This window comes from Alosa pseudoharengus, unplaced genomic scaffold (genome assembly GCF_046254945.1).
Source record: "Alosa pseudoharengus isolate Yale_2024_CS ecotype anadromous, Long Island Sound unplaced genomic scaffold, YU_APseudo_1.1 YU_APseudo_1.1_scf_1, whole genome shotgun sequence".
NCBI classification, from domain to species: domain Eukaryota; kingdom Metazoa; phylum Chordata; class Actinopteri; order Clupeiformes; family Clupeidae; genus Alosa; species Alosa pseudoharengus.
In genome coordinates, this window is record NW_027468564.1 from 35,996,515 (window position 1) to 36,009,659 (window position 13,145).

The window sequence follows — 13,145 nt, forward strand, 5'->3', positions numbered from 1 at the left end:
TCTCTCTCTCTCTCTCTCCCCTCTCTCTCTCTCTCTCTCCCCTCTCTCTCTCTCTCAGAGTGGAGCGTGAGATCCGGCAGCTGAGGCAGCGTCTCAGTGAGAGTGAGGATGGTGGGGGGCGTGGCCTGTGTCACAGCGGAGACGACAAGAGCAGCCGCAGCAGCTCCCCAGCATCCCCCATCCAGGGACCACTGGGGGTCCTACCCACCGCAGACGACAGGTACACACACACACACACACACACACACACACACACACACACACACACACACACCAGCATCCCCCATCCAGGGACCACTGGGGGTCCTACCCACCGCAGACGACAGGTACACACACACACACACACACACACACACACACACACACACACACACACACACCAGCATCCCCCATCCAGGGACCACTGGGGGTGCTGCCCACCGCAGCAAAAGACGACACACACACACACACACACACACACACACACACACACACACACACACACACACACACACCAGCATCCCCCATCCAGGGACCACTGGGGGTCCTACCCACCGCAGACGACAGGTACACACACACACACACACACACACACACACACACACACACACTAGGGGTGTAACGGTTCATGTATTCGTATTGAACCGAAACGGTACGGGCGTCACGGTTCGGTGCATGAATTTACACGGAGAATACACGGTATAAAAATACATAAAACTCATGTGCGGATTAATTAATGTCATGCGCAATTACTGTTAAGTAGCGAGAGTTACGGGAGTTCTTTAGCGACACCTAACGCTAATCTGTACTTAGCTCTGAAGCTCTGATTGGCGCCTATGTTTTTTTTTTGTCAGGTCGTCGGTTGAGTCCATCAGTCATTAGCAGCACTAAGGTTAGACCCACAAGAGTTTGTTAGAGGATCCGCTGGTCTCTTTAATATTGCAAGTTTGAGAACTTCAGTTACAGTAACGTTAACAGGCGAAAGAGTGGTGGATAAGATGAAACTGTGTGTCGGCGTTGTTCAGCAGTTGTTGGGTATGTGAGTGGAAAAAATGCTACACATATTCGAAGCCATACACCCAGATGATGTAGGCTACCAATCACTGAAACGAGGGAAAAAAACAACTTACCCTGCGCTTCAGCAGCCTTTGGATACACATACAAATAGGGCCAAAACCTATGGCTTAAATTAAATGATTTCGTAATGACAGAAATGTAAATCACGTGGTAATTACCTTTATGTTGGGGTAACTTGTAACTTCTCACATGAGGAGCTGGTAGTGTTAAGTGCATAGACACAGTAAAATAAAGTGACAACGCTAACCAGGCTAATAAACAAACCATGCTACGGTGAGTTAACGTCAAAGGGCAAAGTCACGTGACTTCTAGTTGTCTGTTTATGAAATGAAAGGAGCAATTTCGTTTTTTTTTAAAGGCAAAATAGTGTGATATTTTCACAGTTAGTAGGCTAGATTATTACTTTACACACAATAAAAAAATATTGAGGCAAATTGTAGACCCTTCCATATAGCCTACAACTAAACACAGATGTTGAAGGTCTTGCTTAAGTGGATTTTTAAAAACCATTTTTCTATGTAATTTGCACTTTCAGAAATAAGAGATGCTGTAGGCCTATTTTCAGTTTTATAGCTGATTGTCTTATTTTGTTTACAAGTTACAGATGGAGTCTGGGTACTTATTGTACTGTTTAGCCTACATCTTACACACTTCAGGCTGTTGCAGATAGCTCAGGGAAGAGACTGTATGACACTAGGTGGTACAGCCTGAGACATGTACAAAAAAAAAATGCTTTCTGCATTTTTGTTTTGCTTTTCCCACCATTGTACCGAACTCGTACCGAACCGTGATGTCCGAACCGAGGTATGAACCGAACCGTGACTTCTGTGTACCGTTACACCCCTAACACACACACACACACACACACACCAGCATCCCCCATCCAGGGACCACTGGGGGTCCTACCCACCGCAGACGACAGGTACACACACACACACACACACACACACACACACACACACACACACACACACCAGCATCCCCCATCCAGGGACCACTGGGGGTGCTGCCCACCGCAGACGACAGGTACACACACACACACACACACACACACACACACACACACACACACCAGCATCCCCCATCCAGGGACCACTGGGGGTCCTACCCACCGCAGACGACAGGTACACACACACACACACACACAAAGAGTGACTCTAAATCCTCTGTCTGTCCACAGGATAAATGCCTACATCGAGGAGGAGGTTCAGAGGAGACTCAAGAAGCTCAAGCTGCTGAATGGAGACAATAACCTGGACCTCTCCCTGTCCTCCATGTCCCTCAAGGTATGATTTCTACCTCTACCTAAATGCCTGTGCCTTGCCATTCACTCAGTTGAGGTATGAAACTATCCCAAGTCCCTGTCCCACAAATTACAGTCATACTACTAAAAAATGATATAAGCACGGTGGGTGTTGATCCACATTAAATTAATTGAATTTCGTATAATCATTTGTCCCCATGTTTCACACACAATTATATATTTTTCATGTCTGCCTTTTCCCCTGGTCTTCACTTCTCCCCCTCCCTTCCCCTCCCTCTCTCTTCTCTATCTCCTCTCTTCTCTTCTCCTCTTCTCTCTCCTCTCCTCTCTTCTCTTTTCTCTCTTACCTCTCTCCTCTCTTCTACTCCCTCTCTTCTCTCTCTCTTCCCTCTCTTCTCTCTTCCTTCTCTTCTCTCTCTTCCACTCCCTATCTTCTCTCTCTCTTCTACTCCCTCTCTTCTCTCTCTCTTCTCCTCTCTCCCCTTCTGCTTCTTTCGCTCCATCTCCTCTTCACCCCACCGTTCCTGACTTCACGTTCCTTGTCTGACTGCATTGTCTCCCCACTGAGCCATTAATTCTCTTACGTAGCCTCTGAATTATTAATCCTGACACAGACAGCGTGTGTAAAAAGCGAGACATTTGCATTAAATTGGCTTTATTGCTCACTTTTGTGGCTCATTGTTGAAGTTAATCTCCATCTGTCTCGGCTGAGTGACCGGTACAAGAACCCCATTGTGAGAAATCTTGCAGACACAGTTTGTATCATGGCTATTCTGTGTAAACCCCCATAAACTAATTCAGAATGCATCATAAATTGTTGCTCTTATGCAACAACTGCTTTAATGAAGACCATTTATCGTATGCCATTAGAACGAATCCTCGGACATATTGTTTTATTTTGCGGATGTGGCCCAAATTAATGGAAAATAATATGTGGCTCTGCTTGCAAATCAAATCACCATGTGCACCAGACCAGTAGGCAGATAACTGAATCAATATCAGTTCTGCTCTAAACTGAAAACAGAAACCAGAGTCTTTTGATTCTAACACATGAACAGTGACCTTATATAGTCCTTGACGATGCATTCAGACGATGCATTGTAACATTTCTCAACCTCTGCAGGAGGAGACAGCAGTTAGTGTAAGTATCCCTCTGTTATGTACGTTAATACCGCTTCCAAACTCCCTAATCTGGACAAACCTACAGATGAACAAATGGTTAAATCTGACCCGCTTGTGTGGCTGTAATCTGTATGTGTTACTCACATTCTCTCTCGTTTCTCCTGAAATTAACATGCCAATTCTAAACTCACCCCTCTCTCTATCTCCTTCTCACCCCCACCCTCTCTATCCTCCTCTTCTCTTTCTGTACTCTTTGCTACGCCATCTCACCTTCTCTCTCTTTCTCTCGTTTTCCCGCCATTACGTGGTTCCCTCTTAAACGCCTTGTGCCGGCTTTCTCACACAAGCCTCCCTTGGATTAGCATGCTAATCCCTATCATTAAAATCATTCTCCTTCTCACCCTCTCTGTTTCTATCTATTTTTCTTGTTTTCCCGCGTTACTCTTGGATTAGCATGCTAATCCCTATCTTAAAAATCACTCTGTTCCTTATAATGGCTTTGGGGCGATGACCCCCCACCACCCCCTACTCCCCCTCCTGTCTGTTTCTGTCCTCTCCTTTTAAACACATCAAAAGATCATATTGTATCTCTGAAATGGTTGTTTGGTTTGGTTATTCAACTCTTTTTAAGCTGCCATGAAAAAATATTGGATGTTTTTTTGATGTTTGAATCATGCTTGCTTTGAAAATAATCGCCCTTGTTCGCCCTGCTAGTGATTGTGAAGTCTTTTGAAATCTCGGTTGGATTTTTGGATTGCAGTGATCCCTTGAGAGATGGTATGTGGCTTTTGTTATTGCAGGATGATGAGAAGTTGAACAACAAAGTTGATCCCAGAAGACTAAAGTATGAGGTATGTTGACTCATTCCTTTATTGTTAATTTGTTCTTTACCCTTTTTGTTCCTTTGTTCTTAACCATTATTGTCCCTTTGTTCTTAATTCTCAAAACATAGTGGATATAAGAGTGAATAGAACACATTCTAATTCAGCCTCAATTCTGGTTCTAGTGGTAATAAACAAGAGTGTCACTACCTAACGCTTTGGGCAAAATGGTATAATGGGTTTTGAGCTCAAACCTAAACAAAAAAGACCTCAGATGAAGAGTCTGACATTAAAACTACATTCAAATTATGCAAGTGTTGTTTAAATGAAAGAGACTTAGTTTAATAATCCTTGAAGACACAATTCCTTTTTACTAACATCAATAACAAATTGGTGCAGGAAAGATTGTAACAAATTTTCATTTTTTTTTACGTAATTTATAGATGATGGTATGGCCTGGAATGGCAATACCACCACTTAATTTGTGGATGCTAATATGATGGATCAACTTGGTGATTATAACCCAGTATAGCATGATGCAGAGTTTCTAATTGTTGGTGGTGTGCGTATCTTTCCGCATCACAAACACACAAAAGTTTCATACTCAGCACCAGATATATATCTCAGATAAAGTATTAATTTGCTTACTTGACTAACCTCTGCAACTGAACCCACTATTCAGCACACTGGATAATCCTGTTTGTTTGGGCATGTTTCATTTGCACTGGTGGAGGGGAAATCACGAAAGAGTCTAATCATGGGGTGCAATGGACACTTGCCACTGGCTTGATTGTTTTATCCATTTGTGAGAGACTCCCGCCACCTTCCTACAGACCCACCTGAGGTACCAGTTGGCATCTCTGGCCATTGGCCTCTTCACTGATCCAGATTGGAAGACTGATAGCCCTGAAATGAAAGCCAGTCTGAAGCAGTCCGAAGTCTTTGAGAGTACACAAAAGCTGAACGGTGTCAGCAAGACGAAGGGTGGGATGGGGCTGAGTAAGATGAGTTGTGATACAGAGCCTTTTGGGGTTTTGGAGGAAGAGTTGAGGGAAGAGTTGAACAACAGAAAAGCAGTTAAGATGAATGGGAGCAGATCTCCAAAAATGAGAAACAACAACTGGAAAACTACAAGGAACAGCTCTGGTCCTACAGATGAGTACATGGATCTGTGCATTTCAGATGAGAAGAAGTCCTCTCGACTGCTCAACAAGGCCAACAACATCGAGTGTTATCTGAGATCTCTTGGACCTCAAAATGTTCTCTCCAAAGTTGTCAGATTTTGGTGATGAAATGGAGGAAACTGTCCAGTTGAAGGACCCAGGAACCCAACTGAAGAACGAAACTGAAGAACCCAGTGCAGATGTCAAAGATAAGCCTGGTAGCAAAATATCTGAAATCCCAGCAAGTGATAAGATACCCCCAAAAGTTCACCTTGAAGAATCCAAGAAGGGCATATTCTCTCAGGTTTTCAAAAATCAGCACAGGCATCTCTTTGGCTACCTATCAGGAAGGTTGTCAGGAGTTTGTGGGGAGGCCGGTCGCTACCTCGAGACAACGAAAGATGTGATTCGCCAAGTTCAAAACAGAGACACACAGGCCTTTAAAGGCTTCTACCAAAGCCTAAACACACATTTGAATAAACAATTACCCTTCTTGCAGAAAACAAATCCAGTGGAAGATGTTACAAGCACACTGCCCAAGCCAAAGAAAAGGGTGCATCTCAGAGATGAACCATATGATGAGCTACATTATGATTTCAGTGGTCCGTCAATCTGTCTCCAAGAGCACGGAATGTATCCGGATCTTTAGAGGGTTCTGTAAAGTTATGCAACAGTAATGCCAAGGTTTTCTGCCAGAAGCTTGGGCAATTTCCCACCTGTCTTTTGGACTTAAAGTCCCTCCCATTGGAAGAAATATTTGACCGCTTGAGTAGCTTCGTTCCTGAGCTCAAAACACTTGCCCACACACTTCGAGGAGTTTTTTGGCTCAGGCTTGCCAGTAACAAACAGCCCACACCGCAGACTGGAGTCCTGCTTCTGTTTGAGGAGGTCATCTATGCAGTTGTCAGTGGCGATAGCACCAGACTTGAAGATCAAGACTTAACGGTCCTCCATAGGCTCAGACTGCAGAAAATCACAGAGATCCAGGTTGGATTAGGTGGAGAAATGCAGATGATCCCACCTTCGTGGTCCTTACCCACAGCCAAGTACTTACCCAGGAGTTATGCATGACTCTTCTGGAGATACTGGACCCAGTTTTGTCCAAAGAGAAACATGTGTTATGCCACCCCCTTCTCAACTGTGACCTTGCAAGTCTTTCTTTGGACTGGGCCTCCAAGATTCCGGACCTTGTTCTCAATAACAACATCAAAGTCAGCACCAGATTCAAAAGGGTCCTAGCTGATTTGGTCCTAGCTGAACATGGACTCTCCGAGACCTTCGTTAGCCAACGTCCAACTGCTCACCTACACCAGTGTGAGAGTTGAGCGGAGCCGGCAGGACGGTACTCCGCTACACCCTGACTCCCATTTTCCCCCTGATACCCTCGCTCAGTTTGTGCTAACGGACACTCATCTTGTGATTTACGAAGATGCTGTGTTCTACCCTGTGCCATGGTACTCCACTGCTGTTCCAAGTCGCCTGCAGTTTGAGGTTTCCAAGCTGCGCAGGCGTTCTGAAGTAAAGTGTCTTCTTGTTAAGGAATTCGAAAGCTGTGTCAAGATTGAGATAGTTTTTTTAAAGCCCAGTTCAGGGATGCCAGCAGGACAGACCACAAAGAAAAAACAATCCCAAAACCTGATGTTTGGAACTTGGCGTTTGCTTGTGGCATAAATGCTGCAAACCTAGTTAATTACCTCTGTGTTTAAATGCCAATAGTAATAAGTGTTGTCAATAATCTAGTCTGATCTACCTTAGAGAAACTCATGTTAAAAGCTAGCATGAATAGCCACAGGAAGTACACAAAATCCATTGGTGTTTGTCAAAGTACGTCATCAAATTATGTTGCAGGTGAAAAATAAATGTGAGTAAAATTAAGAACCGTAAATCAGAACATGTTGCACAACTCTATTTAAAAAAAAAAACTTGAGGCTGATGTCTTTGTAGTTCTCTCCTTTATGCACTGTTTGATTAGTAGTGCCAGTTGGCAATACTTCCTAGTATTCACAGAGAAACTGTTGGGTCCAGGCAACATGTAATAACAGGGTTGTCCCTTGTGTCTTACATGTTGGGGAAGTAATATTTCATGACCTTTTGGGAGATTATACCAAGATGTATTTTTTAAAGAAAACATGTTTACACATTTTTAAATCAATCAGATCTCTTTCAACTGATCTTTTTATGGAAATGAATTGTTGAATTATTCACCAAATATGCTGCTAATTTTCTGGTGTCAGTAGAATATGGAAGACTGTTGGAATATGATGAAAGTTGTAACTATAAATGTTTCGAATACATTTTGTTTAGTACTTATATTTATAAGTTATAAGTTGATATGTGTTTTAATATAATGAATTATAGCCATGTGTTTGTTTATGTTGTTTTCTGTTAAAAATGTTGCTGCTGTCTATGTTTGTCTATGTTGTTTTTGTGAATTGTATTTTTGTGTGTCTTATTTCAGTACTTGGTTAGTTGAATGTAGTGATGGGCAAATGAAGCTTTGGTGAACCACTAAACCACAGCAGTGTGAAGCTAGCAACACTAATGAAAAAATCCAAAATGGCTGCCACATGTAGATTTTTCAACATAAAAGTCCTTACCCAAACCAGTATATGTAACCAAAAATATTGGTTTGCTAAGGACTTTTATGTTGAAAAATGTATGTGTGGCGGCCATCTTTTTGCTTTTCAGCTAGTGTCGCTAGGTTCACACTGCTGTGGTTCAGTGGTTCACCAAAGCTTCATTTGCCCATCACTAGTTGAATGTATGCAATAATCCACAGGCAATCCATGTGAAATGGACAATCGTATCTCCCCATTGTGGATAAGATGTGCAATACTGATGAAAGGAAATTGAGATTATTTGTAAAGATTAAATAAAGATTTGTTTTTTTCTAAACATGGTAATCAAATGTGTTGTTTATCCTACACCCTTGGCTCCTGTAATGTGTCCCTGCGGAGAGCCAGCTGGTCATGCCGTTGTCTTTGGGAAGCCACCCCATACGATTTCTTTCTGTCTTAATTAACAAATGAGTTGTATTAATAATTTAAAAAAAAGAGTAATTCAGTATTAGAGGTGTTGTGCATGCTAACACAAAAAACAGGCAATCATTTGAAATATCTAACAACTTAATCATTTTTTTTTCCATCGCTCTCTATATTTCCTGCATTTCTTTCTCTCTCTCCTTTGCTCTCTCATTTTATTCACTTTCTCTTTCTCTTATAAATTCTCACTGAATTTACCTCTCACTCGTGCCCTTTGTCTCTCACTTTCTCCTTCCTTCTCTCTTACTCACTCACTCATCTATCTCCTCCCTCAATGCTACTCTTTGCTACACTATCTCTTCTCTCTCCTTGTCCATTTCTTCTCCCTCTCTCTCTCTCCTTCTTCACCTCTCACCCCATTTATGCCCCCCCCCTCTGCTCTTCACCTCATTTTCTCTCTTTCCCTCAATTTCTTGATCTTTCTCCATCCATCTCTTTCTTCTTTCTGAACTCTTTCCTACGCTATTCCTCCTGCCCTTTATCTTTCTCTTTTTTCCCCTCCGTCGTGTGGTTCCCTCGTCAGCGCCTGGTGTCGGTTCCTCTCGGTCCGTCCCCGGAGAGCCTTAAGGACCCTGTGAAGATCAGCATCCCTCGCTACGTGCTGCGAGGACAGGGCAAGGATGAGCACTTTGAGTTCGAAGTAAAGGTCAGTGCACGGTCACCCTTAAACCCAACTAGAGCACTTTGAGTTCGAAGTAAAGGTCAGTGCACGGTCACCCTTAAACCCACCTAGAGCACTTTGAGTTCGAAGTAAAGGTTAAACCCACTGTGAGCACATTGAGTTCAGAGTAAAGGTCAGTGCAACACCAACTTCTGAAGATGATTTTCAGAGATGTTCTCTAGATATGCAGTAGTTGCTGTAGTAGCAGCCATGGCAAAGGCAGGCACTTGAACTGACAGAAAAAGAAGAGCAAGTTCTGAGATGCATAAATTGATAAAAAAAAATGTTTATACAAATTTGTGTATAACTGAATAAAGAAAACACTGAAGTTGAATATAAACAAATAAACAACATAATTAGAAATAACTTTATAACAAACAATACAATTACTTTTGTAATCACACTGGACTGGACCTTGGATATATACATTTATCTCCTTATCATATAAACCAATCATGCCTGGGTTTGACATGAACATGAACTGTCTTCTTTATAAACAGATAACGGTGCTGGACGAAACGTGGACAGTGTTCAGGCGTTACAGCCGGTTCCGCGAGATGCACAAATCCCTTAAGATGAAATATCCAGAGGTGAGGACTTGATTAGTCTTGAAAAAATACTTCATACATTGCTTGTAAGCTCTTACATGCATTTCGATGTAAATATTATAATAATCTACAGTATATACTATGGGTCCACACACACATGTATACTATTTGTAAAGAAGCTTGGTACAACATGTGACTCATGTAGTTCCTTCAGCAGCAGTATCAATCTGGCTGGACTAAGGTCATTTGTCATTATTCCTGCTGTTCAGCAGCAGTATCAATATGGCTGGACTAAGGTCATTTGTCATTAAGCAGTAAAAAAATGTGACTGGACTAAGGTCATTTGTCATTAAGCAGTATCAATCTGACTGGACTAAGGTCATTTGTCATTAAGCAGTATCAATCTGGCTGGACTAAGCTCATTTGTCATTAAGCAGTATCAATCTGGCTGGACTAAGGTCATTTGTCATTATTCCTGCTGTTCAGCTGGGCGGTCTGGAGTTCCCTCCCAAAAAGCTCTTTGGGAACCGCGATGAAAGGATGGTGTCTGAGAGACGAAACCATTTAGAGGTATGTTCTTCAGATGCAGGCACCTTTTTTCTTCTTCATAACCTGTGCCTCGAAGAAATGGGGAAGGTAGAATAACAATCTTTGGTGCCATCATATTTTATTGTTTAACTTTATTGTTCCTCTCTTATTATGATTGGTCTGTCTTATTTTCTCCCGAGTACAGCTACCCAATTTATTTTCATAGCGGAGTGTGCAGTGACACCACTTAGCTCTATACCCATTTTACTTATCTCTTTCTCCCCCTCCCTCTCTGATTTTATTGCGATGTCTGATGAGGTGTCTTGTCTGTTTGTCTCTCCTTCTCACATTCTCTCTGACAAATTTTGTTCAATCTCTTTCTCCCTCTTCCTCTTTACTCTCCGGTGTCTCTATTTCCTTCTCTCTCTCTCTGTCTCACACACATACACTTTCTCTCTCCTCACACACATTCTGCTTCTCTCTCTCTCTCTCTCTCTCTCTCTCCTCACACACACATTCTGCCTCTCCCTCTCTCCTCACACACACATTCTGCCTCTCCCTCTCTCCTCACACACACATTCTGCCTCTCTCTCTCTCCTCACACACACATTCTGCCTCTCCCTCTCTCCTCACACACACATTCTGCCTCTCCCTCTCTCCTCACACACACATTCTGCCTCTCCCTCTCTCCTCACACACACATTCTGCCTCTCTCTCTCTCCTCACACACACATTCTGCCTCTCCCTCTCTCCTCACACACACATTCTGCCTCTCCCTCTCTCCTCACACACACATTCTGCCTCTCCCTCTCTCCTCACACACACATTCTGCTTCTCTCTCTCCCTCTCTCCTCACACACACATTCTCCCCCCCCTCCGTCCTCACTCTCCTTCGCTCCCCTGACCCTTGTCCAGCGCTACCTGAGGAACTTCTTCCGGGTCATGATGTCTCCGTCCTCCTCGTCCCCGCTGAAGGCTCAGGAGGGAGGGGCGCACCTGTCCAAGCACGCCGTCTGCGACATCTCCCCCTTCTTCAAGAAGGGCGTCTTCGACTACAGCAGCCACGGCACTGGCTGAACTGACCCCAGACGATGTGCACCACCAGGGGCAGAAAGAGAGAGAGAGAGAGAGATAGAACCCAGAGACTCGGAACCGGGAACAGAACGAGAAAGAGAAGGGAGGATCAGAAGAGAGGAGAGAGAGAGAGAGGAGAGGAACGAAAAAGAAAAAGAAGAAGAATCAACATTGTGCCTTCCTCCGGTAGTAGGGTGACACCTCTGCATCTACTCATACCACTAACCCAACTCCAGTGCAAATACGCAAGCGCTGGACTGCTGCTGAGTTTATCAGCACCGATCGACACATTTGCCTAAATAACCGCAAACAGTTAGGTAAGCTCCGGGTCAGGTGAGACAAAAAGGAGGACTTTTAAAAGAACCAAAAGGCAAAAAGTGCCCCATTTTGATTTTTCCTTTTAACTGAAAGAAAAAAAAGTCACTACACCTTGAAACAGAGTTTCGGTCAGAGATCATGAAGGAAGAAAACACAGCCTTCTGACTCCTCTTTAGGGTCGAAGCATATAAGTGCCAGAGCAAAGACCAAAAGGATTGTGGAGGACCACTACAAAGGCTGAAATGCTCCACTGATCCTTACTCCCACCCAAACGAGGCCAATACTGGACGACTTGTATAAATACAGAGTCCTGCTACAATGACCCTTATGACTTGAATGATCATGTGTCACAGTAGCTGTCAAAGTTCTATTCTCAGAAACCAGTTGCTGCTTATTCTAATTCTAATCATGGCCGTGGCACTAAAGAAACAGAAGATCTAGCCTATAGCATCTTTGCCTAGTCTGCAAATACTTGACGTGGTGCAATAATAGTTGTCAGTGTGTAACAAAATACTTCCAAACCATCAGATGGATGATGCTGTTTGATCAGGACATTCCACTCCACAGCAAAGCTCGACCATTATGTTTAAATCTTCCCATCGGCTCAAATATATCAGTAATATGACTCCTTTGCTGGGTAATAGTCTCCATAGTATCCATCGGACACTACATTTACTATGTTGCATGGATCATGAGACGACACAAGTAATAACTACATTTCTAGACGACCAGTAATAACCTTTATTAAACACATCACTTCATCGTATAAAAATCGATGTTGCGTCGATTGGCAGGGTGCTCTTGTGGCACACACAGGTTTACTTCGGTCTTCCTAAGCATGAACTCTAAAAAGTCACCATCCGTGGGCAACTACTATTAAGACATGGAAACGTACTGTAGCTAAATATTTTTAATTCTACTGAAACGAGAGAGCGTACATGGGCAAATACTATAAGCCTAAATGCTAGTTTTGTAAGGTTATTGTTTTGTTTTGTTTATTCACAAGACGACTTCACATTTCACCAAATGTTTACGCACATACGAATGTTTTACCTTTAAAGATCAGTTAAACATTGCCTGTACAGCCACGTAGCACTTAGCAAACACATATAGAAGCCATACTCTCATAGAATGTATATTTTGAATTTTGAACAGGAATACATACTGTATTCAGTTTGTATAATGAACTGCATGAAACCACAACGTTGATGGGTATAAAGGGACTGTACTTTCTAAGCACTTTCTTAATTTCTTTTTGTTTTAATGGAGATTTGTTACCTGTGTGGAAGCTTACATTCATACATTGAGGTTTGTACATTAATTTTTTGTGTTGATATTAAGGTTAAGCATTAGTGATGAATAGTTCCGTTTGCTGGTTATGTTTTTTTTGTTGTTGTTTAATACTACTTTGGGAAAAACATGTACATTTTATTCATTGGTTGTACATATTGGTTTGCTTAACTAATGGATTTTCACAACAGAACATTGTATTTGTACATCTGTTGTTAAATCATTGTAGTTTCATTAAAAAAAAAGGACATACTGGTCA

The 13,145-nt window shown here is 42.6% G+C and overlaps 1 protein-coding gene and 1 pseudogene across 1 annotated transcript in view; both read left to right on the plus strand.

Moving 5' to 3' along the window:
- Nucleotides 1-11,323, plus strand: part of kif16ba (kinesin family member 16Ba) — a 28,535-nt gene extending 17,212 nt beyond the window's left edge. The window contains exons 15-22 of the mRNA XM_076279568.1: nt 59-220; nt 2,237-2,342; nt 3,444-3,461; nt 4,243-4,293; nt 8,991-9,113; nt 9,629-9,718; nt 10,163-10,246; nt 11,120-11,323. Coding sequence (XP_076135683.1) covers nt 59-220; nt 2,237-2,342; nt 3,444-3,461; nt 4,243-4,293; nt 8,991-9,113; nt 9,629-9,718; nt 10,163-10,246; nt 11,120-11,281 — 796 coding nt within the window. The 3' untranslated portion in view covers nt 11,282-11,323. The remainder of the gene's footprint in view (nt 1-58; nt 221-2,236; nt 2,343-3,443; nt 3,462-4,242; nt 4,294-8,990; nt 9,114-9,628; nt 9,719-10,162; nt 10,247-11,119) is intronic.
- Nucleotides 6,494-7,455, plus strand: LOC143119134 (uncharacterized; annotated as a pseudogene).
- Nucleotides 11,324-13,145: the final 1,822 nt, after the last annotated feature.